The sequence below is a fragment of the Cavia porcellus genome, unplaced genomic scaffold (genome assembly GCF_034190915.1).
Source record: "Cavia porcellus strain 051 isolate PalLab524CR breed Dunkin Hartley unplaced genomic scaffold, mCavPor4.1 scaffold_33, whole genome shotgun sequence".
Taxonomy (NCBI): Eukaryota; Metazoa; Chordata; class Mammalia; order Rodentia; family Caviidae; genus Cavia; species Cavia porcellus.
The window spans coordinates 35734644-35762621 of record NW_026947516.1 but is presented as its reverse complement, the minus strand read 5'-3'; the positions used below and the strand labels follow the sequence as shown (position 1 = coordinate 35762621).

Below are 27978 nucleotides of genomic sequence, written 5' to 3'. Positions count from 1 at the left end.
TGTGTGTGTGTGTGTGTGTGTGTGTGTGTGTGTGTGTGTATCTTACAAAACCACATTGAATCCGTAATTGGATAACTTTTCTATTGTGGATGGTAAGATTCTTCTTCCCTGTATTGATTTTTCCCTCCTCAGTTGCTTAGGACCATGAATTTTAAGTGTTTGGGTTCCCCAAGCACTGAGTGAGACAGATGTAACTAGTTGCCCAGTGGGAATTTAAAGAATCATCCAGTCAGTCAGATGGCTGCTGGGCACCAAATGGAAAACTTGTTATAGTTAGGAGTCTTTGTAAATGGGCTGCTAATCAAGCAGAAGTGGAGTCCCTGACGTACAGAACCTGTACCTCAATCAGATTGAGTGCCAGTGAAATCAGGCTTCCCAGGTCAGAGAATAGCAGAAGCAGCAAAATGATGTTTGTGCTTTGAAAAGACATGTTTCTACACCTAACATAATCAAGAGAATGGGATAGCCCTAGACCCACTGAATGTTTCAAGTTCATAATCACCAAAACATGGCAAAAATTCACCATATAAATGATGGAAAAGGAATACTAAAGGCAAACGTGAGTCTAATGAATTTTAGGGCATCAACAGCAGATACCAAATCCATTAAATCCTTTACAAATATTCTTAGTATTATCAGTTTTTATTTTCTCATTGGTAAATTTTTCTGCCATAAATAAATGTGGTAAACTATTATGTAATAGTAAAAATTCTCTATTTTGTAGTGAAAGAAGATGACAGCCAAAGACAATCTACTCCAACTACATTTTTATTTTCTACATCCAACATGTAGAAATTGCTCTTGATAAAGTCACCAATTTTATTTCCAAATGAACTTTACACTCTAGGGCTTAACTGCATGTAACTTATGGGCAGTTCCATCTTCCATTCAGATATTATGGCATTACTTGATTTTGAAACATTTTACTCTTCTGTTTCTTCTTCCGGCCCCCCTGACATTTAATTGTTGGGCAGATTCATCTCCTTCCTCTGCCCCTATTTGCCACAAAGATTCATCCATAGACAGCTGTCATGTATGTGAAACTGGCAGAAAACAGTTTTATCCTGAATTTGTCCAGATGAGTAAATTCACAAGACATTTCTGTACTATCATGATTCCCTCAGATGTTAGTACCTGATCTGTTTCATAAGTACTTTACCTTAAAAATAAATTTAAATACTAAACAAAATAGCTTCGATAGAATATCTTGAAATTATTGCAAACCTCTCTCAAATTTGTCACTCAGAACACTTGTATTCTATCCTGTCTCTGAGCTACAAAGGAACACAGTGCTTAGTTTTCTCTAGGTTCTCAATCTAAGCATTGATTTTTACAATTAATAGTTAAGTGATCTATATCCTTACTTGATGCTACAGCTTAGTCCTTGCATAAAAAGAAGTATTTGCGAACTGCAGATTTGAAGTTTCAGAACAAGAAACTAAAAATCTAAAATCTACCTTTAACTGCTTAGCAGCAACCCACAGTACCTGTGAAATTTTCTTCAGAGCCTATCTGAGAAACTTTGAAGTCTGTAATAGCCACTCCCTATACAACCTAGTGTTCAATTTGTACAAGGTTGAACTCTTTCCCATATTTACATGGAAGAAATCAAGACTATGCAATTTTACTGACTTTTGTTATGGTTTCTATTTATATTCACCCAGACAAGAAAGATGAGACCTTCCGTATCAGAGAATGTATCATTAATTAATCAAAAGGATCATAGAAGCATATGGGTACTCTTAACATTGTGACTCTAGGAAATTATCTAAAGTAGCTGGCACATTGTTTTTTGGAGGGGGTAGAGAAACATATTGTGCTCTAGGATATAAACAAATCGTCTCAATGAAGAGGGGAATACCTATGTCTGAAATCATTGGATTATAAAATGTAAGCATAGAGCTCTAGGTGAGATGTGTTTAAACTTTTCTGGAGCATTTCGGTAGTGTGTACTCTATGTTTGACAATCATTCTTCAACTCGTTTCCAAAGCTCTTTGTTCCTCAGAAAATCAAACCATGCAGGAATGTGAAAACACGTACTGCCCAACCATAGGTGCCCGCCCTCTCTCATTCCTTTTCCCAAAATCTGATGCCAATCGCCTATTGAACATGGACAGTTTGTTGTCTCAAAGGCATCTCTGCATAATTATAACTTACACATATATGCAGAGGCATCATTTGGGTGCCAAAGACATATCCCTAGAAATTATTCCCAGCCTCCTTTTTCATGTACATGTGATCACTTAATTCTGTCATGTCTCATTCCTAAACTTCTTCCCCGACTCAACTGAAATATATACTAGCTGATTCAAATTTTATTAACTTAATAGTATTTTTGTTAACTTTGAAAGTGTAGTATTATGGTGGATAAAATATTGTAATTCCTTATGCTGGAAACACATGCTAAAATAGTTATGTTGCAATAATACATTAGTTTGTTTCAGATAACCTAGCTGAAGAGCTGAACTGATGAATGTATACAAACAACATTGTCCATGGATTCTTAACATTTAGAGCTGGTCAATACATTTGTGAGGACTATTTGTATTGTCTTTCACTTTTTCACTGACTTCTGAATTATATACAGAATTTGTGATTTCAGATTCAATGTATATTATTAATCATCTCTGATATCTGTTTTCTGTTCCGTCTCCCTCTTTGCATCTATATTCTTTAAAAGGCCAGCCACATCTGGTGGCTTACATTACCTGGCTTTTTATGGTACCTACTAACTAATGTGTTTTCTACTTTCACTACTCAGCTGTTACTACATCAGGTTGCCCCTTCTTTATGGACCCTTTCCTGATTCTGTGAGCAAACATGATATATAAGATGTTTTTCTTCTCTGAACATCTATAAAATATCTGGTGTCTCTTAGAGAACTAATCATATTGCTTCTTTTCACCTACATGTGTCTGCTTTACTTTAGTTCTCCAATTATCTTAACCAGGTTTCCTTTATCATTACAAAAAATCTATTTAAAAAATTTTTAAAAACAAACCAGACTTCATTCATCATCAATTTCCCTGTGTAGATCCTTGTACTAAAAGAAGAACACATTAAATATCTGTTCACCTGACTTGTCCATGGCTATTATAATGAATAAAATAATCAAATTCATTCTTTCAAGACCAGCTAAATATATATTTTCATAAAACTATTTGTCAATATTAAATGTCTCAATTTATATATAATGATATTTCAGCTTGTGATTTTCAGAAAAAATTATGGAGTTAATTTTCAGGGGATCTATTCATTCATTTATTCAACAGAAAAGCATTGGCATTGGGTACCCACTAAACCAAGCATACCTTTGACATCATCTCTGCACTCACACTTATGCTACTGATTTATACAGACTATGTGGTATACAATTTAATGTTAATCATAGTGCTATGAAAAAATGCAGAAAAAGTAAGGTTGGGGGCTGTTGTTTAACCAAAGTGATAAACATTTTTCCTCTTAGAGGAAAAAGAACGGAAATAGTCATATAAATAAATGTATTTAAATTCTAAGTACATTTTGAAAGAGAATGCAACAGTTTAATGCAACAATTTGAATATGAGAAACTGAAGTCAATAATGACTCCAAGGTTGTCAACCAGAGTAGTTACTAATTTATATGATATTTGTCAAAATGTGAGATACCATGGGAAGAGAAGAATTAAAGGGGGTACAGTTCAGAATTTTTTTTGATCCATGTTAAGTGTGAGGGGCTCACAAGATACTCTAGTACTCAGAAAAGTATTTGGATTTGTTAGTTTGAGGTTCAGAGGAGAGGTGTGGCCTACAAATATAAAGGTTGGTATCATTGTCTTACAGAGTTATGTGATGCTGTGGGAATAAATGTGAGGGAGAATGTAGACAGTATAAAGAAGCACAAATGTGGAGCTGGAGATTCAAATATTGAGATCAGTATGAGAAAGGAGATACAGAAAACCGGACTGAAGGCACACAAGTGGAAGAAAAACCGGAAAGCTCATGTTACAGAAATAAAATACAGGCAGTTGTAAGACATAGGGAATGATCAGCTATGTCAGGTTGGGAACTATGAATTATGCGTTGAATTCAGGCACATTGGAATCATTAGATTTCAAGGATATAACTTTAAAAAGTCAACAGTTAAAAGCCACAAGATCAATCATTTCTTCTGGGCTATTTTTGTTTTTATTCTTCTTTCCATAGAAAGCTGATTTGTGTTTTACTTCTTTTAAATTTTCAACATTACAGAATATAAAAGATAATCTGCAACAAATCTCAGGTCGGATTGACCTTATTCACAGCAAGAAGATGGCAGCACTGCAAAGTGCTTCCCCTGCGGAAAGGCCCAAGCTACAGGAAGCCCTTGCACAGCTTGATTTCCAATGGGAAAAAGTCAACAAACTATACAAGGATCAGCAAGGGTAGGTAATCTTGTACTTTACTAAGCAATTGTAATTGTTTTCAGAAATTATAGAATTTGTGTTATTGCCCTCCATGGAAAAAGATAGAAGAAAGAATGGCAAGGTATTAACAACACAGGGACAAGGTAAGTGGAATGAGAACATACAATGATGAATGACTCAGGCTAATGAATTGAATAGTAGAAATTGTTCTTTACTGAAATTAATATTACATTAGAGCATTATATCACCCTCAAAAACTTCAGGTATTGTCAAAGCAAGTTTATTCATTTAATTGAGGTGGTACAAACAGCTGTAAAATATAAAAATAAACCTTTAAAATCTTTGTCATATATGTTTATAGGTATTTGATAATTCATTAATATGCTTGAAAACATAGAAATCATTTTTTTTAATTTTGGAGGTTGATAACTTTATACTTTAAAATTTTACCCCCTCTATTTTGTCCCTATGGAGAATTTATGAAGTTGATTTTAACTTATTTGTGGGGTATCTTAATTAAAATATTTAGCTTTTGATTTAAAGTTTTAGTAATTCTGTTACAATCTTTAACCTCACATTACAAGAAGGTAAAATATATTTTTCCTCTAGAAATTCAGATAAAATGTAGTAAAGTTCTGTTACAGTTTCATTCATAAAGTTCTATGATCTGAGGGTAGTCTTCATTATTCTCAGAAGAAATCAGTTGATAAATAATTATAAGGAAATTCTTACGACTCTTCACATATGTCCATGTCTAAATGTTATTTTAGTTCTTAGTTTACTGCATTAAACCCTGCAACAGATATTTCTAGCATTAATCTCTATTGTTTCCAATGATTGTTACTATCATTTTCTAATTATCTTTCATCTAGAGTTATCCAGTTTAAGAACTTTAGTAATACAATCTTGTTTACCTTACAAAAAAGTCCAGACTCACTAATTTGACATATCAGGCCTGCACAGGATCCCTGATTATCTGGTCAGCGTCATTGTTCATCACTTGCCACCTACCCTACTACAGGCAATTTTTGCTTTATCAATGTGAAATTCACTTCCATCTCTTTTGCACCTGTCCTTCAGGTCTCACCAGAGATGTTGTCTCCAGTGTGCATTCTAAAATGCTAAGAGTATTAATGGATCACAGTGCCTGGAAACTTTAATGTTGTTTTACTGTTTAATGTAATAAACTAACACTAAATCACTTCATATTTACACGTGGCAGCTATCACATTGAGTACACTCTCGGTGTGGCCTAATCCCACAATTTATCTCATAGTATTCAATTTCTTTACTTTTTGCCTCTTGTGCAAGCTCTTTAAAGCAAAGTCTAAATGTGTGGATGCATTCAGGTCCAATATAGTGCCAGACACATAGTGAATGAATGCTCTGTGTTGTATAAAAGCTCTTCCCAGACACCTGAGAATACTTTTCCTTTGGATAAAAGGGATTTTGAAAATAGCTGGCCCCAGGGGGCCTTAAGGCAGGCTTAATGAAGGAAAAAGAACTCAGCAACTGAGTCGACAAACTTAAAATCTTACACTGCCATCACATTCTAGAGTCAGTAGCCTACTCATTATGAGCACCTGCAGGCTGCTCCAATGTGCTCACTACCATCATCCACTTTGGAGTGCTCATTCCACTGTCAGAATATTGCTGTCTCTGATGTTTTCTTGCAGTCAGTGTTTTTCTCCCAGAATTCCATAATACCCAGAGCATTGCCTAAGAATCCTTGGCATTTCTCAAGTAACCAGTGTTTACTCTACTTCCTAGGCACCTATTACTTTTACACTAGAGATAATACAATCTGCCTTTTCAGGGTTCATTTTGACTTTCATAAGTAATCATTTGATACAGAATCAATTACTCACTTTTCATAGGATCATACAGAAATTTCCTTTCAGTTCATTTTCTCCCTAGCTTCAAAAAGAAAGCAGAAATATTAATCCTATTCCATAGATAGAATAGTAGAAATCTTACCCCAAATCTGAGATCTTTCTCATTTCTGATAAAGGACACAGTGTCTCTTACCCCAACTCAGAAGATGCACTTTTTCTTTACACAAAGGCCAGAAGACATGTTTTCTAAGAATTAGACGATTTTCATTTTCCACGACTTTGTGTCTCATCTCTGATTGAGCTATTTTAAGAACTGCTTATGAACAGAAACTCTAGAGTCAAACCTGGTTTGGAGTCCTGGATTTGCAACACACTAGTTATGTGTCCTTTAACAGTTACCCTAATTTTTATGCTTCACCAGCTCCTCTTTGATAGGATAAATATAGTACCCAAGTCATTGGGTTAATTGTAAGGATTATTTGACATAATGCAGGTAGTGTGTTTAGTGGATTGCTTATATTTGAAAATGGCTCAGTTAAGGGTGGATATTTTGATGTTAAAAATGGTGGCCATATGGGTTTTCTAGTCTTCACAACTGCTAATTAATTCTTACACTCTCAAATTTTCCTGATCACCATAGATAGATGAATTAGATGAATTCTCTGCTTTAAACAAATTTCTACCTGGCCAACCAGTCTGTGAAATAAAGGGCTGATTGATATGAACTATGATAATAGGTGAGAACAAGATTCCTGGAGGACGGAATAAAAACATCTTACTCAGAATTAAGAATTAATTAAAACCTGTGACCTTTTCAAGATTCTGATCTACAATGAACAGAAAGCAACTGGGATTGCCTTAGATAAAATTATGTAATTTTCTAGGATAAGTTTCTTATAGTATCAATGGGAAATGGAAGCCACATTTCAAGCAAAACTAGCCATCTAAAATCACATACAGTTTTGAGGCAAAAGGTACATCAAAATTATAAACTGAGAGCATGGCCATGGCCCACAACTACACCAGAGGAACCGTTACCACTGAACATGGTTTACAGCTATCACTGCCAGGAAATATTTGCTTCACAACTTCTTTCATACATCGCTCACTCTAGAATTAAGGTCTCTGTCCGAACCATCTGATAAGCAGAGGTTGAATTTTTGTTGTCTAAAGAATCAGTTACCTCTATTTTAGTCTTCACAGGCTGTGTAGTTTCCACTGCAGCTATTCAATTGTGTTACTATAGGGTGAAAGAACCCATAAATGATACATAAATGTAGATGTATGACTTATTCTAGGAAATCTTTATTTACCAAGATGAATGGCAGATCAGGTTTTAATGGGCTATAAATTGATGACTCCTATTGTGAGGCAAGCTAGGTCACAAAACAAGAAGTTAATTGCCAGGGTGCAGGGAAAATAAATAGCTGACATTTGGTCTCTTTCAATGAGAGCCAGGGTCATGTACCCAAACAAGACCTATATGATGGTGGGGTCTTACGTTTTTGGAGATTATAATCTGTTTGTTTATAATAGACAAACTACAGCCTTCATGTTGGGTCCTCAACAAAAATCTGTTGAAAACATTAATAAACTACTTCCACCAGCATTCCTGTTGCTAGGACAAACTACCAGACACCGATGATTTAAAGATGAAAAGGTTTAATTGTGGATCATGGTTTCAGCTATTGTCAGCTGGCTCTAAGGCAGAAACAAGTGTCTGAAGGGCACAGTGGAACAAGTTGCTCACTTATTGGTGTGTGGGAAGCAGAGCATAGGAAAAGAGCACCGTAGAGGAAGGGGCTAGTGACCAAACACTTTCCCCAAAGTCACATCCTCAGGACCTAAAATGTGCCTATACCTAGAAATGTACTTTACTAATCTAGGTGCCTTTCAAGCCAGGCAGGTTGGCAGTCAAGATTAACCCTCCAATAGGCCAACTGTAGTGTGAATCAAAATACGTTTGCTCCAGTAATGAGTTTTATGTCAGTATGTTTTCATGTGTGATCCATATATGTTTTAAATTTATAATCAGCTATTATCATGACAATGTTGTTATACAAATCATTCCAAACTTTATGATTTGAAACAATGTGAGCTTCTTGCTTTGTGGTTTGCCTTGGGTGGGTTTGGCTAGGTAGATCTGCTCAAGATGTGGGTCAGCTAATCTAGGCTCCACAATGCATGTTTAAGAATTTCTGTGTACAGGGGGCTGGGGATTTAGCTCAGAGGCATAAGTGCCTGCCTTGCAAGCAGGCAGTCTTGGGTTTGATCCCTGGTACCGATAAAAAGGAAAAAGACAAAAAAAAAAAAAAAAAAAAAAAAAAAAAGAATGTCTGTGTATATCTTTACTGTAAGGTAAAGATAAATGGTCAGTGGCATGCTGTACTCATGATAGATCACGAGAGCATGGACCGAGCTTAATGCTCTAAGAACGCATATGCCTTGTGGTGCTGTCAATCCACTGACATTCTGTTGACCAGTACATGTCACCTGAAGGGGAAAGTAGTCTCTTCCTACAGCGGATGCAGGAGAGGCATAAATATTTGCGGAATAATAATCCAAACTATTAAAGATAGTTCATAATTAATAAAAATATCTATAAAATTCTAATTTTGTTCTGAGCTTTTTATCGAGAATAAAACTAACTCTGGAAGATGTTAAGTGACTTTTCCAAGCACATACGAAATAGCACATCTACATTTTACCTTCACCAAAATATTTAGTTTTAAAAAGATTACTTATTTTCCTTACAATAAATTGCAAATAATAGAAAATGCATATTCTCAGCATTTCTAAGTCATAAGTGCTGAGACCACCATTAATCACCAAATTCTTGAATGTTGTAATTGCAAGGCACACCTTTATTAAATGTTATAAAGTAAAGAAGACATTGCTCTTTACTGAGGACAAGTAGAAAATTAAAAGTCAAACTGATTTGTAACTGCTCACTCATTATCTGTGGAGCCTGCTTTCACACAGTGTCTTCGAGCAAATAGAATTTCAACATATAGATACAGCAAAGTTATTAAATATCATCAAAATATTAAATACAAACCCTTTCCATAAATGTTCTAGCTGCTTGCAAATACTCAGCAGTCAAAACTAAGTCCACAAATGCAATGAGCTTTTGGATATATATATATAACTATATCTATATATCTATATCTATATACCAGTATATCTGTACATATATATATACACATAAATATATATATATACACATAAATATATATATATACACATAAATATATATATATATATATATATATATACACAGTGTAGTATTGTATCTGTATATATATGTAATAGGATTGTTAACTATGGGAAATCAATATTTGTATTTTCATCTATTGTTTGGTATATTGCTAACTGCTTATAAAATATATCTATAGGAAATTTAAGCATAATGAATTAAAATAACTTCACTTACTATTAGAAAAAGAAAGCCCTTTCCTTCCTTCAACAAAAATTTTGAATTGACCTATTAAGTGATATATACTGTGCTCTGCTGAGACTATTTTCTTTTTCATGCCGTCTGCACTATCCATCATGTCATTATTTAATCTGTCACACTTTCAACAAAGTATTCTTTGAAGCCTAACTGTATAATACAATTAAAATAGCATAATAAAAATGATAGGTTTTTTAAAGTACAAATTGCTACACAGCCGTAAGACGGCATTATTGTGTAACAACAAGTTTCTGGGCTGATATTAAGTAAGTGTTATTTTAAAATCTGCATTTTTCTTGGAGTTCCTTTTAGTCAGATATTTGGATATTCTTTACCTACCCTTACAAAATAGTTTAATTCAAGATGATTTGAAACTGTAGATGTTATCTAAAGACAAAATGGGATCCAAATATTGATTTCTATAACTTTGACTTTCTAGAAAAAGAAAATCTCCCAAAACTTAATGGGAAAAGTGGCATGAGAGCATTCAAAAATCAAATTTTATTATATATGATATGTCATAAAGTAAATGAAATGGCAAATACAAATACAGATGCAGTATTACATAAAAGAATACAAATACTCATTTTAGGAATCCAGTTTGAAACATAAAACAGACATGTTTGGGGTCAGAGTGCAGATGGTAGTAGTGTTGCCGAGCAAACGTGATTAACGGGCAGAAGCAGGTTCTAGGCTCTGGCTTATGTTTTGTCATTTGGTCTGCGTGCTAGTTATGTGTATGTATTTCCTTTAAAAATGCTTCGGAACTGTATTTGCATGTATTTTTCCATATGAATTCTGTCCTGGAGTGAAATTTACATGTCAAATTTCAAAATAACGCATATATTTTAAGTATAAGAATAAAGATTAGAATAAAATATAACTTTAGAGAAAAACTTTTATGCTTTTTATATTTTTGACATTTCACCCTGGAACTCCAAACGCTCTATCGCTGCCTAGCATAGACTCTCGGCTAACTGTGTGGGCAGTACTCTTTTAAAAGCAGTCTTTCCTGAATTTATCAGCATCGTTGTGAGACCACAGCACTACACGTCAATGGGATGCTGAAGGTGGGAGAGATGAAAACTGCTTCCTCAGGGCTTTTTCCATTGTTTATTTTCCCTCAGTTCCAAGTCCACAGCATTAAAGCCTGCACAAACTCTAGCTGCCACTTGCACTGCATGAGGGAAAATGAGACAATAAAAGAAATTAAAGGAGAGAAAATGCGAATGCAAACCAAAGAAATCCGATTTGAAGAGCAAGTGCCTTAATCATCTGTGTATTCAGATTATAGAAAACAAGCATATAATTCTACTAGCCTATTCCTATAGACATTTGCTATCTCGGTTGTAATTTTTCTGCTAAGGCATTCAATAAATATTTTTCTGTCAGTCTGTTGTGAGGGAAATAACCCCACACTACCTACAGAACAAAAAGGATCATATACTAATCCTCATGTTGTCCCCATACAATTGTGTCCTGTAAAGTGGAAGCCAGAGGGAGAGATCCATAATCTGGGAGCTTTTCCAGAATTGTTTGTTCCTAAATGATATGTTCAGCTACAGCAGTATGATCAATCTCTTCTCTTTATCACAATGCCATATGTAGTTGGGAAAAACATGAGTACGTGTGTATAAGTACATACAGGATGCTGACAACTCAGGAAAGATTAACATTGTAGTCTTAGAATTAGTATACCAAATCTGAAGATTTTCATGCAAGATAAAACTTTCATTTCTCCCAGGTACAAGTGTATGAGCCAATTCATAATTCTACTGTTTCTGAGCTTTGAAGAATTAAGAAGCAAAAAGTAAGAAAGTCCACTTCCTGAACATGTGGAAGTTGTTTATATCCCATTCTAAGATAATTTTTAATTACTCAATAAATACATTCCATCATAGAGATCTTGTAAAGGACATCTTGACAGATTGAAGAAGTCACTTTCTATTTTTGTCCCCCTTTTTGAACAGCATGATAAAGGGTTGAGTTCAGCTTCTTTGGTTTTCACTCTGAACATCTTTCTTTTTTTGTTGCTGTTTTGAGACAGGGTCTCGCCATGTAGTGCAGACTGACCTTGAACTCACTAGGTAACTCAAACTGGCCTCGAACTTGTAAAGATCCTTCTACCTCAGCCTCCCCGGTGTGAGTTTACAGACATCTGCCACTATACCTAGCCACTTCCAGTATCTTTATTGAAAAACATTATTTCTTGAGTAACTAATTTGATGCAATTAATTTGAAACACTAAGTTATTGATCTAAACGAAGTAACAGACAACATCGTCATAGACTAGGCAGAAAACATAATCATCTAAACACTGGAACTGTTTAAAACTTTATTCTTGACTCTCAAGATTTTTCCCCAGTTAAGCATCTTAATCAGTATTTGTTCTTCTACTTTTGTCTACATTGATCGGTGTGATTTATCTTATTAGTTCCTACCTGTCTGAAACCACCTAAATGCTTCTTGATTGTACAATGCCTACTCAAAAATGCATGAGTAATCAGTGCTACTTGATAATTATGATGGTGATAAAAATTATAATAGAACAACATCAACACACCTAATAGCCCATATGTAAACCACAGTGCATGCTGGGAAAGACAAATCTCTTCCTAACCTGTCCTTTTCTCCACTCTCCTTTCATGAAACTTCTATTTCATCTTTTCTGCCATATGTAAGGTTCCCCTCGTATATTTTAGTCTAAGACTCCTCTTCCCATTCACAGTATCTTCCATTTCATGCTAGTCTGTTCAAGTATTTGTATTTCTGTCAAGCCCTTGTCCAAGCTAACCTAATTCCTAGCTATTGTGAATGTCTTTCACTGGCCAATGATTGCACTTTGTGCATCACAGAGAGAGCGATTCTGAGTCAAATAGAGAAACTTTTATTTCCACCCAGCACCCGAAATAAATCTGAGAATTTGAGTACTAATGCCAATTACATGGAAATTTTACCACCAGAGGCAAACTTTAAAATAAAAAAAGATTAACCCTGAGTACTTAGTTATTGGAAGTACCATATTTAATTTTTGTATATTGATGGCCAAAACGTCCCATTGAAATGAGCCAACTACCGATAAATAATATTTTTATATCGCAAAAGGGATTTTTGGACCTGTATGTGAATTTGAATCATTCAGGACACTATCTTACTTTAATTAGATATCTAAACTAGCTTTTAATTTATGTTTTCTTATTTATTTACCATTCTTTCTTTTTTTGAGTTCTTACTTGTTGAAGGCATGTGGGGAAAGATTTGAACAAAAGGGACCTTTTGTATTTATTTAAGGAAAGAATTTTTTGAAATAAGCAGAAGTTTGTTTCTGTCAGATTATATCCTGTGCATCCTTAGTGCTAGATTGGAACATTTAACATGTGTACAAGGATTTATTTTTATGATCACCATTTCATATAAGATCATTTGTCTTACATCTTCAATATTTTTAGATTCTTATAAATCATTACAGTTCACCATAAAAGTGAGTTTAGAACTTGCTTCAGATGAAAACATAATATAAAATTCATATACTCACAGAGTTAACTATAGATCAGTATTCTGAATCTTTTACTCAAAGTAATTGAACATTTTTGTTTCCTAAGATATGCATACTTTTATGCATACTTTTCTATTCCTCACCAAAGACAGTTCTATTTCTGTAGTGTACAGGAGCCTGTTTTGCTAGTTTTTGTATAAATAAATTTATAGTTTATATACAATCAAAAGAAAACAAAACTTTAGTATAGAAACAGGTTTCATATCTATAGGACTAACCTCAGTTTGGATATTATTTTAATGTTTGACTTTGCTTAAATTATGTTTCTTGGTTTTGACATGTTGTAAATTTCCCTCCTCTAAATATACGTTTTTTAACTCTATCTAAAGTAGAGGAGTTTTTGAATAAGTGACAATAAAGCAAAGATACATGTAATTTTCCCAGAAATTCTCTTTATTTTATCTATTATAATTTGCTTTGGCTGAGAGTAACAGAAGTTCAAGGTAGCGATGCATTTTGTGAGACAGACCTATATTTACTCTAGTGAACCCTCCCAGAAGTACGCAGTCAAGGCAGAACAATGGTTCTGCTTATTTTTGCTTTCTACCCACTACCTGCATATGCTAATTCCTTATCAGTGTTTTGCAAAATGGAGGTCTCACCACACCCACACTCTTACAGGAAACTCTTTGGTTAACAAGAGCTCATTTCCATCATAGGATCATTCAACAAACTGTTAATGCAAGGTAAATTTTTCTGTATTTATTTTCATTTTCCTGCAATAAGGTGAGATCATTATTTTAGATATGGCTATAGTGATATATGAAATATGTAACCTTGATGTAGTCTTCAAAATATGGGAAGCATAAAAAATTCTCTCAGAGAAAAATATACCCATTACCCATTAAAATTGACATGATTTTTGATAGAAGGTGGTCCATAACTGCTATTCTACGGGTGTATTCATTATGATTATGAAATTTTAACTTTTTAAAATCTGTTATTCTGTAAGAATTGCATGCTTTTGTCTGTAAATTGATTTTCAGAATAATTGTTTCCTTATTAGTTTTAGTTTACCCATGGACAGTCTCAAATCCCAATTGGAAACATCAGTTACCTCAGGGGAAAACTGCCTATTAAAAGCAAAAAATGTGGTTTTTGAGAGATTTCTACCTAAAACAATATACTGTAGAATATTCTTTGTGCCTTCCTAGAATAGGTAGATGCTGATAAAGAGAGAGAATAAATGGGTATTTAAAAAACTGTTAGCCTTGGAATAATTTGCATAATTGAATAAAATCAAACAATAATATCTTTTTTTTACATGTGGTTTTTTTTGACTGTTCAGTTTATATTGAATTTCTTCCTTTCTCTCTCTTTCCTAACATTCCCTTCCTAGTATCCCTTCACCTAACCTTTCTCCTCTCCCCATCTCATCCCCTCTCCTGCCCTCCCCTCCCCTCCCTCCTCTCCTCTTATCTTCTCTCCTCTCCTCCCTTCCTTCTCTTCCTCCTCCTCCTTCTTCTTCTGTCTCTCTCTTCTTTCTTCCTCTATCTTTGAAGATGTGAGTATAAATCAAGATAAATGTAATTTTCCCAGAAGTTCTCTTCACTTCATAATTTTCTTTGACTGAAAGTAACAGAAGCTCAAGGGAATAATGCATTATATAACACAGAAGCATACACACACACACACACACACACACACACACACACACACATATATATATATATATATATATATACTTATTTTCTTTCCCTAATATTCAACATTAAAGCATATTATAGCCTAGCAGATAGAATCTAAGTGCAGTCATTATGTAACTTGTCTTAAAGTGATTCTGGGATAACCAGAAATAGAATTCTATAGTCTTTGTTGGTATCTTTTATAAATTAGCAAAACACTAATTAAGACTCAGGGGCTAAACTCTTAATTTTGTCTTATCCAGTTTTCCCTATGTCCCACTAATGGAGAAGTAACTCAAAATACCTTTCCACTAGTCCCTTAGCAAATTCTGCCAGAGTTGATCAGCTGTGGTTGCAACAGCACTATATAATAACACATCCAAAAACCACATTCATTAATCCATTACCCCCGTGTTCACAGAATTAGAGTGAATCAGATTTCTTATATCGTTTGGATGGGAGATTGGCAAAGAAGGTCTATGGCATGTGTCTCCTTCTGAGGTCCATGATTTTGGGACAGTAGATATTTGAGGTAAATTCTTCCATGGCAGACTTTATAGACTCTTGGAGGAACAAGCAAAAACTCAGGTTTGTAAAACCTAGATTTGTAATTGGATAATATAACTTTCTACATCCAATGGTCAGAGCAGCTCAAATGACTTATCCAAAGCCCATGGGCAGAGAGATATACTCTCTGAGTTAATATGAAAAGTGGGATATACATCTGGGAGTGGCTGAACACACCTGTAATCTCAGCACTCAGGAGGTTGAGGCAGGAGAATCGCCATGAGCTCAAGGCCAGCCTGGACTATGTAGTGTGTTCAAGGCCAGCTTCAAAGAAAAACCCTATCTCAAATAAACAGACAAACAATTTGGAAATATAATACTCCTATGAAATATAAATGAATATTTAATGCACTATAATGATTTATAAAATATTACAGTATATTGACTAACAAGTTTTGATACAACACATATAACTGTCTCTGATATAACCTAACACGGAACTTGTTGATATCATTTTGAAATGTATTAGAAATCCATTTTATAAAATTTTTTTCTTTAAGCCAACGTGTTAGTGAACTCTTATTTTACCAAAATAATTTTAATATAAAGCATATATTTAAAGCTCCTTGAAAAAATAGGATATCGAAACAAATTTTCAGTCACAGTTTTACTTAGCAATTTGTGAGACTCCTAATGCTTTATAGAACACTTGGAAGTTGGTTTTCCAAATAGCATCATGACTTTCCATATCCAGATGTCTGCTGCTTGAAGCCAGCATAAGCTGACTATCACGGCTCACAGTATACCCTTGAAGAAGGCCATCTGGTTTATGCCCTGTGGCAAAATTTGTTTAAAAACAAGCAGCTGCATGACAAAGTAAAGAGTCTCTGTCTAGCTGTGGTAAATAAGTAGCATTGCAATACAAACAATAAAGCATTTTTGTAATCCAAGTCAATAGCTCCAAAAGAAATATTCTTCTCTTATAACTAAAAGAAAAATCTATAGAATTCAATGATGAGAAAAAAATCCCATCAAATTATGTTTCAGTAGTTTACCTTTATTGGATGTGAAAAACAGGGATGTAAACCTGTTGGTGAATGGATACAACCTTTGGGAAAAAGCTATTTTGATATTTAGAGTCCAATAATTGTAGATTATTTTATTCAACTATGTTTTGAATATCTTAAAGGCTTATCCTTTGACCTCTAACATGAGTTAATACATAATAATTCATTGAATTCTTCCTTCTGCAAATGCCTTGTGTATTTTACACTCATGTTCTATTACAAAATAAATACATATTTTAGGTTTTTTTTTGAGTATTAGTGAGTTTCCTTGTCTGATTATGTATTTTTCCTTAACTTTGTCTATAGAATCAGACTAGAAAGTCTTAAGGATTGATTTTGGTCTGAATGATAAAATTTCTCAGGTTAATAGTATCTTGGTTTATAATCTTCCATAAGCAAATGCTGCAACAAGAACTTGAGTTCAGTTAGTTTCTTTGAGAAGTGCACTCAATAAGCTGTGGTGGAAGAGAGAGTTTGTGAGAAATGGAAGAGAAAGAAACCTATAAAGAGCAGCGATCAAGCTAGCCACTACTAAGTAGGACTAGAGTTTCATCACATGGACAACATCTAGGAAAAAATTAAAACATTTGACTTATATTTAACTAGGACAGAAAGCAAGAACTGTGATGTTTCTACTCCAATTCTATTAATTGTTTTCTTTTTTTTTCAGGGATGCTTGCCATGTCAGAATATTAAATTTCCCTTTCATAAGCACTTCCAGCCTGTCTTCCGTGTAGCTATATCCATTTTATTCTGCTTCAAAAAAATCTGTCAGCCTTAGGTAAACCTTTCATAGCTACTGATTGCTGATCCCCAAGCAAGGAGACCCAGGAGAATTGGAGGAGCTCTAAAGAGGTAGATTGTAAAGTGGCATTGTTCACCAAAGGGACATTGTTCACCAAACAAGGGCCACTGCACTTTTCTACCCAGCTGCTCACTCTTCTGCTTATTTATGCTGCTTTGTTGATGCCTGCTGTTTTCTAGATCTTGAATTGTCTGAAGTTTTTCCATTCTGATGCTTGTGCAGCTGTGTCTTTCTGATTTTTCCTTACTGACTTGTTTGTTTGCTGAATCTTTCACTTGTGTTTGCCATAGTTATTTGTATGTACTCAACTTTGGTTAGCTCTTTGAATTATTGAGCCTTGCTGTACAATTTTAAAAAGGATTTAGCCATGCTGTGTTTTTACACTGAGATCCATGCCAGTTAGTGACAAGAGTGGATGTAGGGACTAAAGGCCACAAGTAAAATCCTTCTGAAGACAAATTCTTGAATATCATGAGATGTGTAATTGTCTTTGCCTTTCTATAATGAAGGCATTGTGTACAAGTATTTCCTCAATTATTTAAGGAAAGATTGTTTTGTGACAATTATGTTGCAAGTCTTCTGCAAATTATTCAACACTAGGGGCTGGGGATTTAGCTCAGCGGCATAAGTACCTGCCTTGCAAGTGTGCAGTCATGAGTTCGATCCCTGGTACTGATTAAAAAAAAAAAAGACAAAAAAATTATTCATCACTATTGTTTAACTTAAAAATAAAGCTAAGATTTTGATTACTTTTTGATAGTTACAGAATCCTTGAAATCCTAGGTCCAAGACCAAAAAAAATTTCTGAAGACATTTCTAGAGAAATCAAGAATGAATTATTTCTTAGTAAAGGTGAATAAAAACACATTTTTCTCATTAACCAATTTATTTCATGATCAAATTATTTGGCACATGAAAATTGGCATCATGAAGAAAAACATGGCTAGGGAGCTAGAAGGTGCAACTATATGACAGAGACAGGAAGCAGATTTATGCATTTATTTTTGCTGGTGCTAAAGTTTGAACCCAGGAAGTTCTATCACTGAGCTACATTCATACTCCTTTTTACTTTATTTTCAGATAGAGCATTGCTTAGTTCTTCAGGCTGCCTTTGAACTTGCAAATATTTTGCTTCAGTTTCACTAGTAACAGGGATTATAGATGTGCATGACCACATTTAAACAAAAACAAAGCTTTTGAAATGTGTATTTAAGAAAAACACACAAAGGTGATTTAGGGAAATAGAACACCTAACCTTCTAGTATGAATTTGTGTTCTCTAAAGTCAAAGAATGACTTTTAGGAACAACAGAGGTTAAGAGAAGAATATTTTTATTGAGAGAAAGGTGGCTTCTATCTTTCTGAGAGAGAGACAGAAGGGGTCCCAAGTGGTTGCCAAAGGCTCTGTCTTCTTCAGGGAATTTTATAGAGTAAAACCTCAAAATGAGGAAAGTCTAATGAGGGGAAAACATGAGAAATCACAATGTGGGCATGGGGGCGTGCAGAACTATGGCTAACTAGTGAGATTAATTGTTCAGGTAATATTGATTAAATCAAATGGGGAAGCAAGCCATTTAGCAAGTGAGCATTTTTATAGATCAGTGACTCTTCATGTAGGGGGTTGGGATAGTAACTGCTAGCTTCCTTAGGGTGATAGAGATCTATTTATCATATCAATTACTGATGTTTATCCTTAGAAAGTATGCGGGCACATTTGATTTGTCTTTCGTCTTGAGGTCTGGCCTATAGGGCAGGTGTCTGTCTCCCCTACAGTTGCAAGGTATCTGATCTTCTGCACTGGCTCCTTCAAGAGCCCAGTCTGGTCTGACTGCCTATAATATTTGTATTTAACTCGGTTGCCTTTAACAAAAGGAAACATATGCTTTAAGGATTTTAAGGTTGAAGAACACCAAAATGTGGATGCAAATGACATAAAGTGAAAATTACTTCTTTCCTAAGAAGAAAGAAAACTGCAAATTTTATAGTGTTTGTTGCTTTCCTTTATTTTGTTTCTTCACAAGAGAAAATCTTTGGCTAACCTTGGGCATTAGAAAAACTGTAACTTTAGTGATGGTGAGGCTTCAAAAGTCACTGAAAATTGTAGACTGTTTAAAGCACTGTAATTACTTTCAACCTCATTTTTTCTAGGATTATGTATAAAACAAAACATAAGCTACAGCATAGCTAGAATTTGTATATACTGCCAGATATTTCCTTTGGTTTTTTGGTGACTCATGCATATTAGCAAAACCTATGGCTATGTATTATTTTAATACTTTCATAACTACAATTATTATAGAAACATTTATTGATTGGAAAATGTGACAAAGAACAGGTGCTAAAAATACACTGTGTAAAAATACTGGCAATCATTAAATTAGATCCATTGGATGTACAACACTTATATATTGCTTTGTTGTTTCAGAATATCTTGGACATAAAGATGTGTTTTATCAATGACATTTATCAAAACCTATTTCATGAAGATTAACAGTGAAAATTGGAAAATATATGAAACACAAAATGTTTTCCATGAAAGAGTTCTTTAAATTATTTTCAGGATGCTATTTTTGCCTACAGAGTTCAAATCTTTAGGTCAAAGACTAAGAATAGAAGAACTCAAAATACTTATCAGTGCAGCAAAACACTTCTATTAATGACATAATGACAAAATAAGAATACAATTGGCTTTTGTAACTAAAGTTAGGCAGGTGGGGTTGTGTGAGATTTTAATCTCAGCACTTGGGAGGCTTAGAGGTGAGAATGACTGTGAGTTCTAGGCCAACCTGAGCTACATAATGAATTCATGGTCAACCTGAACTACGCAGAATCCCTGTTTCAGAAGAAAAAGTAAGGAATATTGCTTATGCTATTTGGCAACATTTATGAATTGTTTTCTATATTAAACCAATAATTATATATATATATATATATATATATATATATATATACATGTTTTTTTCATTCTGTTGATGGCAGTAGTTTCTTTTCTTATTTAAAGAAAAAAAACAAAATACTAAAAAAGTAGAAAAAATACATAATTTCAAAAAAATAAACAGTAAGAAATCAGTAGTTGAAAAATCACACATTGTCCTCTTAGAAATAGTTATTCAAGTGACAAAAGTAAAGCATACAAAGTGCACATTTAAACAGCAAGACTGCAAACAGTTCTGTTCAATGATCCAACAAAAACTTATATGGTTATCAACCCTATACTTTTAAACATGCATGCAGCTATATTTCTTAGATCACTTTCTTTTCCTCTCTTTTTTACAATAGCAATTACACATTTTGGGTTTTATTACTCCTACATTTCTTACTTCTTTTTACACTAGAGATACAATTATATATTTATAAATATGATTCTTATTTATTTCACTTATGAAGATAGCCTCAAGTTGTCTCCATTTGCCTATGAAGGCCTCAAAATCATCCTTTTTTATAGATGAGTAACATTGTATTGTATGAAAATACTACATCTTTTTCATTCATTCTGAGGTTGATAGGCATTTTGGTTGTTTTCAAGATTTCACTATTTACAAATTGTGCTGCTATGAATATGGGTGCACATGTATCACTGTGATCTGACCTTTTCAGTTTTTCTGGGAAAATAGCTGGGAGGGGAATTGCTCAACTGAATGGAACTTCCAATCCCAGTCTTCTGAGAATTATTCATACTGATTTCCATAGTGGTGGCAATATTTCTACAATTTCTCTCTTGGTGAGTTTTTGTTTGTGTGCTGAATGCTATTGCTTTTTGAGCAATGAATTTGTATACAGCTACATTGCTGAATTTGTTACTTCTAGTAATCTTTTAATGGAGTTTTTTGGGTCTTCTATATAGAGTATCATGTCATCTGCAGATAGTGATAATTTAACTTCTTCCTTTCCTATCTTTATTCCTTTTATTTCTCACTCTTGTCTGAATGCCCTGGCTAGTGTTTCCAGAGCTATATTGAATAGTAGTGGTGATACTGGATATCCTTGTCTTGTTCCTGATTCTAAAGTGAATGCTTTCAGTTTTTGTTCATTTAGGATAATGTTGGCTGTTGGTTTGTCATAGATGACCTTTAGAAGATTGAGGTAGACACCTTGTATCTCAAGTTTCTGAAGGGTTTTTATCATGAACGGGTGTTGGAATTTATTGAAAGTTTTTCTGCATCTATTGAGATCACCATGTGGTTTTTATTTTTGGCTCTGTTGATGTGGTTTATTACATTTATTGATTTGCATGTGTTAAGTCATACCTGCATTCCTGGAATGAATCCCATTTGGTCATGATGTATACTCTTCTTAATGTTTCCTGCATTCTTTTTGCCAGTATTTTACTGAAAATCTTTGCATCAATATTCATTAGTGAGATTGCCCTATAGTTCTCCTTTTTGGTTGGGTCTTTCTCTGGTTTTAACATGAGAGTAATACTTGCTTCTAGGAATGATTTAGGGGGGATTGTTTCCTTTTCAATTTCATTAAAGAGTTTAAGGAGCATTGGCATAAAATCTCTAAATTTCTTATAGAATTCAGCCGTGAATCCATTAGGACTTGGACTTTTCTTTGTTGGTAAGTTTTTAATTATGTTTTCAATTCCAATAGCTGATATTGGATTATTCAAAATTGTTATATCTTCTTGGTTGAGCTTTGGTAGTTCATATGTTTCTAGAAATCTGTCCATTTCCTCTGTGTTTTCCATTCTATGTGAGTAGAGATTTTCAAATTAGGTATTCGTGATCTTTTGAATTTCCATGGAATCTGTAGTAATTATTCCTTTCAGTACTTATTGCATGAACTTGGTTTTTCTTTCTTTTTCTTGGTAAGGTTAGCTAGAGCTTTGTCAACTTTGTTTATTCTCTCAAAAACCCAGTTTTTAAATTTATTAATTATTTATATATTTTTTAGTTTTAATTGCATTGATTTCTGCTCTAATCATTACAATTTCCTCTCTTCTATATTGTTTCTGAGTTTTCATTGAATTGTAGGTATTCATTTATTTCTTCTTTAATTTTATCTGTAGCTCACTGGTTGTTCAAAAGATTGTTATTTAGTTTCTAGGTATTTATGCAGCTTTTGCAATTTCTTTTGCTGTTAATTTCCAATTTCAGTGCTCTATGGTCAGATATTACACATGGCATAACTTCAGTACCTTTGCAGTCACTTAAGAATGTTATGCAGCCTATTTTGGAGAATGTCCCATGAGCAGCTGAGAAGAATGTGTATTCTGATGTGGTTGGATGGGAAATTCTGTAAACATCTACTAAGTCCAATTACTCACAGGTATGATTCACTTCTATTATATCTTTTCTGACTTTTTGTCTAGTTGATCTATCTTTTGTGACAGTGGGCTGTTAAGGTCCCCTGTTATTGTGTATTTGGTTCTTCATGTCCATTAATATCTGTCTGTATAGTTGGGTACTCCTGTGTTTGGTACATATATATTTATAATTGTTCATTCTTCCTCTTGAATTTTTCCACTAACAAGTATGTAGTGACCTTCTTTACCTCTTTTAATCATTTTAGGTTTGGCACGTTGTTGTCTGCAAATAGAATAGTTACCTTTTTTGTGGGTTCCTGTTGCATTGAATACAGTTTTCCATCCTTTGAGTTTTAATCTTTGAGTTTCCTTTTGTGTCAGATATGTTTCTTGTATACAGCATATTGTGGACAGCATATTCTTGATTCTTCTGTCAACCTATTTCTTTTGATTGGTGAATTGAGGCCATTTATATTTATGGATATCACTGATATATACTCGCTCAACTTTGCCATGTTATTTTCCAGTTGTTTGTTTTCTGCTTTCCCCCCTTGTTTTATTGCTTGTCTTACCTGGTGGTTATTTCTGTTGCTGTTCTGGGGACTCTGGTCATTTTTATACCTGTCTAGTATGTCCTTCAATACTGTTTCTAGGGTTGGTTTGGTTGATGTGAATTTTTTCAGTTGTTCTTTATCATGGAAGTATCTTGTTTATCTATTAAATTTAAATGAAAGTTTTTCTGTGTATATCAGTCTGGCTTGAAAGTTGTTTTCTTTCAGGGCTTGAAATACCTCACTCCAAGCTCGTCTTGACTTGAGGTTTGGGCTGGAAAGTCTGCTGTGATTCTAATTGTCTTTCCTTGATAAGTGAGTTGTGTCTTTTCTCTAACAGCTTTTAGTATTCTAAAATACTATACTTTTTTATGCGGTATGTCTGAGATCTTAATTATTATATGTCTTGGTATAGATTTATGTTGGATGTGATGTTTGGCATTCTATATCTGCATATTAGAATTTTCCCCATGTTTTCGAAATTTTCTACTCTTACATCTGTGAATGTTTTAGTTATGTCATTCACATTCACTCCTGTATCTTCACTGATTCCTATTAATCTTATATTTTTTTCTCTTAGCATCTTTGTGAGGCTGCTGGGTTGTCATTTCATGCTGCTTTGTTATTTTAAATGTTCTATCCTTTCATGGTCACTAATTGAAATCCTGTCTTGAAGGTCCAAAATTCTATTCTCAGCTTCATTTAAACAGTTGCCAGCTTTCAATAGAATTGTTTGTTTCTTGGATGTCTCTTTAAGTTTGTATCATGAATTTTGCTTGTTTTCTATATTGTTTATTCAAGATTTCAATAAGTTTCCCATGCTCCTGTACTTTTTTCTCTATTTGTTCTTTTGCTGTACTCATCAACTCCTTTACTAGCATTGTTATTTCTGTCATTACATGGGAGAGTACTTCTAATTTGATTTCCATTATGGCCTCATGGAGATCTTTTTTTTATTTCTTATTTCACTCACTATCTTTTCAGAGATTTTTGGTGTGTTACTTTTGAAGCCCTCTATTTCATTTTCTCCTATATTTGCTCCTGTTGGACTAGATATTTGGATTGCATTTTGCTTTTTCATTTTTCCATTTTCTTTTCGCAAGTTAATATTTGTTCCTTCAATGCTTCTAGTGTCAATTGTTGACAGTGTGTATCCTGGAGTCCTACTGTAAGATTAATGTTTGTCCAATTGCTGGGTCCCACAATGAATAGGTGGGCCAATCATCTCACTTCCCACTGAAGGGTCTGTTGGGTGAGTCCCATGTTCTTCCTGCACTGACAAGCCTAGTAGTATTAATGTACGTCAGCTTTTAGCACCTGCTACTATTTTATCTTCAGGTTATTCCAGCTCACCAAATCTCCTTGTCTATAGTGTTTGTGTTGACTGAGGCCATATTGTGTCCCTATTGTGTGCCTGTATGTCTCATAAGCTCTTTTGATTTTCTCCAAGTTGAGGAAGTCCTTAATGGCACACTTCTCACCCTGCCTGATGTTTTCTGTGTGCAGGAAGGAGTCACCCACACTCTTGTCAGACTCACCAAGGTCTTACAGTTCGTTGGAGAGAGTTTTACTGCTGACCCTATACTGTACACCTCTATTTTAGGGGCATACTCACCACACTTACTGGAGCCTGCTGAGATCTTCTGTTTGGGTGAGGCAGTTACTAAATCTCCCTTCAAGCTAGCACAGTTAATCTTCTGTAGTCTAAGGTTCTGGGAAAAAAGATGGGAGCTTAAGATCAACAGCAATGTTAGGTCTATGAGGTAAGGAGTATCCTTGAGGGGCTAGCAGATATCCTGCGTCCGGGCATCTTCTGGTTGTGGGACACAGTCCCCTGGCAGTGTTGTGATCCTCAGTGCTGAGTGGAGTTGCACAATGAAGCAGGCAGCTGTGCAGGCCAAGGTCAAAGATAGCATGTTTTCCCAAGTGCCAGTGGGGGTCATACAGGAATTGCTCTGCAGCCAGTGGTAAGGTCCCAGGGCTGTGTGGCATTCCTCAGTGCCAGCTGGAGTCACGTCTGTTTACAGGTATTGAGTGATGTTTCAAAGCTTCCTGGGTGCACTGTGAATCAACTGGCCCACTTTTGGCTCCTGGAGCCGACTGCTAGCAACTGTTTGCCACTTGGAGCTCACAGGGTGGGGGCCAGTTTGGCTCACGGGGACTCTGTGTGTCCTCTGGTGATTTCAGATATGGGGCATGGTCTTACTGCCTAGGAGCAAATTTCTAAGGCTTGCTCTTGCACTGGAATTCATCCCACGCACTGTCAGAGCCCTGAACTGGATTCTGGGCCCTCCTTGCTGCTTGAGTTCACTGGGCATGGCCCAGTTAGATCCAATCATCTTAGAATGATTTCAGATGCATAGCTTATTCTTACCACCTGGGAATGTAGTTCCAAGATTTCCCTGTGCATTGGGTTTCAACACACATGCAGGGTTAGGCCTGGGGCCGTAGTTTCTTATAATATTTAAAAGTAGTTTAGAAATAACCTTCATTTACATATCTTCCTTTGAACATCACATATATAAAATAATTCTTTAAATCTACACCTGAACAATAGATGAGGGTTGGAGCGAATGGATAGAATAATTGTTACTTGGCCTTTGTTTCATAAATGGATGGTACCTCTTACATTCAAAGTCCTGGATGAATTTGCTATAATGGACATTTTTGCTTCTTTCTTTTGTGATCGAAGGCTAAGATGTGTTTCATGTCTCTAAGTAATAAAAATAATCAAGATTTTCATGGAAAATATACTCTCTTCATCCTAATGAAGAAATTGTTATGGCAGTTACACTTACTCAAATGTTAATGTTATGCTTCCCCCTAAAGTTGGCATCTAGTTAATTCTATCAAATCTTAATGGTATCTTTTTTAATGTTAAAGAGAATGAAACAAAACAGAACAGAACAAAGCAGTTTAGAAGACAAGAATGCAAACAAAACAGGTCTTCAAAACAAGACAACAGGAAATCAACAGTGGTTACCATAATGTCTCTAATTTTCTTTGAAATAGTTGTCCATACCTTCACATGAAATAAATTGAAATAAAACAAAAGGGTGTAGAACTAATCAAATCAAAAGAATGAAAGCATTATGAGACTTCAAAATCAGACAGCAGGAAATGAACAATGGATACCATAATGTCTCTTGTTTTCTTCAAAATAGCTGTCCATATCTTCACCCATATTGAAATCTAGTAATAGAAAACAGACTAAAACTAATCAAAACAAAGGATAAAAGCATTATAGGACTTCAGAACAATGAGATAGAAAATCAACCATGGCTACCATCATGTCTCATTTTCTTCAGAATAGTTACTCATACCATCACAAAAAATAAAATCAATTCTTGTAAACTGTTTAGGAGAAGGTCTAGGCATGTATAAGCCTATTCTTGTACATCTATCCTTTCTCTATTAGAGTGAAAAAAACAAAGAAAACCAAATTAAAAAACAAGAAACAAAAGAGATAAAGAAATAACAATAACAAAGAGCACAAAAAATTAATAATATAGGCTTTCAAAACAAGGTGGCAGGAACATAACTGAGATTATTATTTCATAGTTATCTTTAAAAAAGTTAATCTGATTTCCAGATATAGACATACAAATTTGATCTAATTTTATGAATTTTAACTGTTTTTTTCCAAGAATTAGTAGAACTCGTGCAATCATATTCATTTTAAGTATATATATATATATATATATATATATATATATATATATATATTGTTTTCCCTTCCTTCTTTTCTCATTTTCCCTGAGTTAGTTATATTTTCCTCTTTGAGAAGGTTCTTACCTTTCTACAATGTTTGTTGAAGATTTTGTATCTGATTTACTCTTTCAGTTTATTACAGTAGGGAGACAATATGGTATATTCACATGTAAGTATGATTTATTTCACTTATGAATAAATTCTTAATTTGCATCAATTTTACTAAAAATGCCTTAATTTGATCCTTGTTTATAGCTTAAAACATTGTCTAAAAATGTCACATCTTTTTTATTCATTCCTCAGTTCATGGGCATTCAGGTTGTTTCCAAGATCTGGCTATTACAAATTGTGCTGCTGTAAACATGGGTGCATATATATCATTGTGGCATGATGTTTTCAATTCTGTTGGGAATATACCCAGAAGTAGAATAGCTGGCTGAAATGCGACTTCTAATCCCAGCTTTTTGAAGAACCTCCAGACTGATTTCCTTAGTGGTTGCACCATTCTATATTCCCATTAGTGCAGAAGAGTTCCTTTGTCACCATAGCATCACCAGCACTTGCTATTGGGAGTTTTCTTGACCCTGACTATTCCTTCTGCAGTGAGAAGAAATCTCAGTGTAGTTTTAATTAGCATTTCTCTAATGAGCAATAATGCTGTGCATTTTTTCATGTATTTATTTGCCATTTGTATTTCTTCATCTGAGAACTGTGTATTCCTCTGAAATGCCCATTTTTGGATTCAGTCTTTGAATTTTGGGGGATTCATTTTTGTTTAAATTCTCTATATATTGTAGATAGAAGTCCTGTGTTTGAAGAACTGCTGGCTAAGATTTTTTCCCCAATTTGTGGGTTTTCTATTTACTCTGTTGGAGACTTCTTTTCACATGCAAAAACTTTTTTAATTAGATGAGATCCCAATTGATTCTGGGAAGTATTTCCTGTGTAGTTGCATTTTTGTTCATGAATTCTCTGCCTACCACTATGTCTTCAAGAGTTCTACCTATTTGTCTTCCAGCAGATTTTGTGTTTCAGTTATAATATTTCAATCTTTGATCCATTTTGACTTTAGTTTAGTGCATAGTGATAGGCATAGGTCAAGTTTTATTTTGAGACATAAGAAAAACCCATTTTTACAGCACCACTTAATAAAGAGGATATCTTTCTTCCAGTGAACATGTTTGGCCCCTTCATCAAAGATTAGATGGTTGAGTGTGTTTGTAGTTGTGGTTGTA

The 27978-nt window shown here is 34.4% G+C and overlaps 1 protein-coding gene across 17 annotated transcripts in view; it reads left to right on the top strand.

Annotated features, from left to right (window-relative positions):
- Positions 1-27978, top strand: part of Dmd (dystrophin) — a 2110831-nt gene that overhangs the window by 991719 nt on the left and 1091134 nt on the right. For all 17 annotated transcript variants that reach the window (XM_063242792.1, XM_063242803.1, XM_063242804.1 and 14 more), the window contains one exon: positions 4231-4403. In XM_063242792.1, the coding sequence (XP_063098862.1) occupies positions 4231-4403 (173 nt within the window). The remainder of the gene's footprint in view (positions 1-4230; positions 4404-27978) is intronic.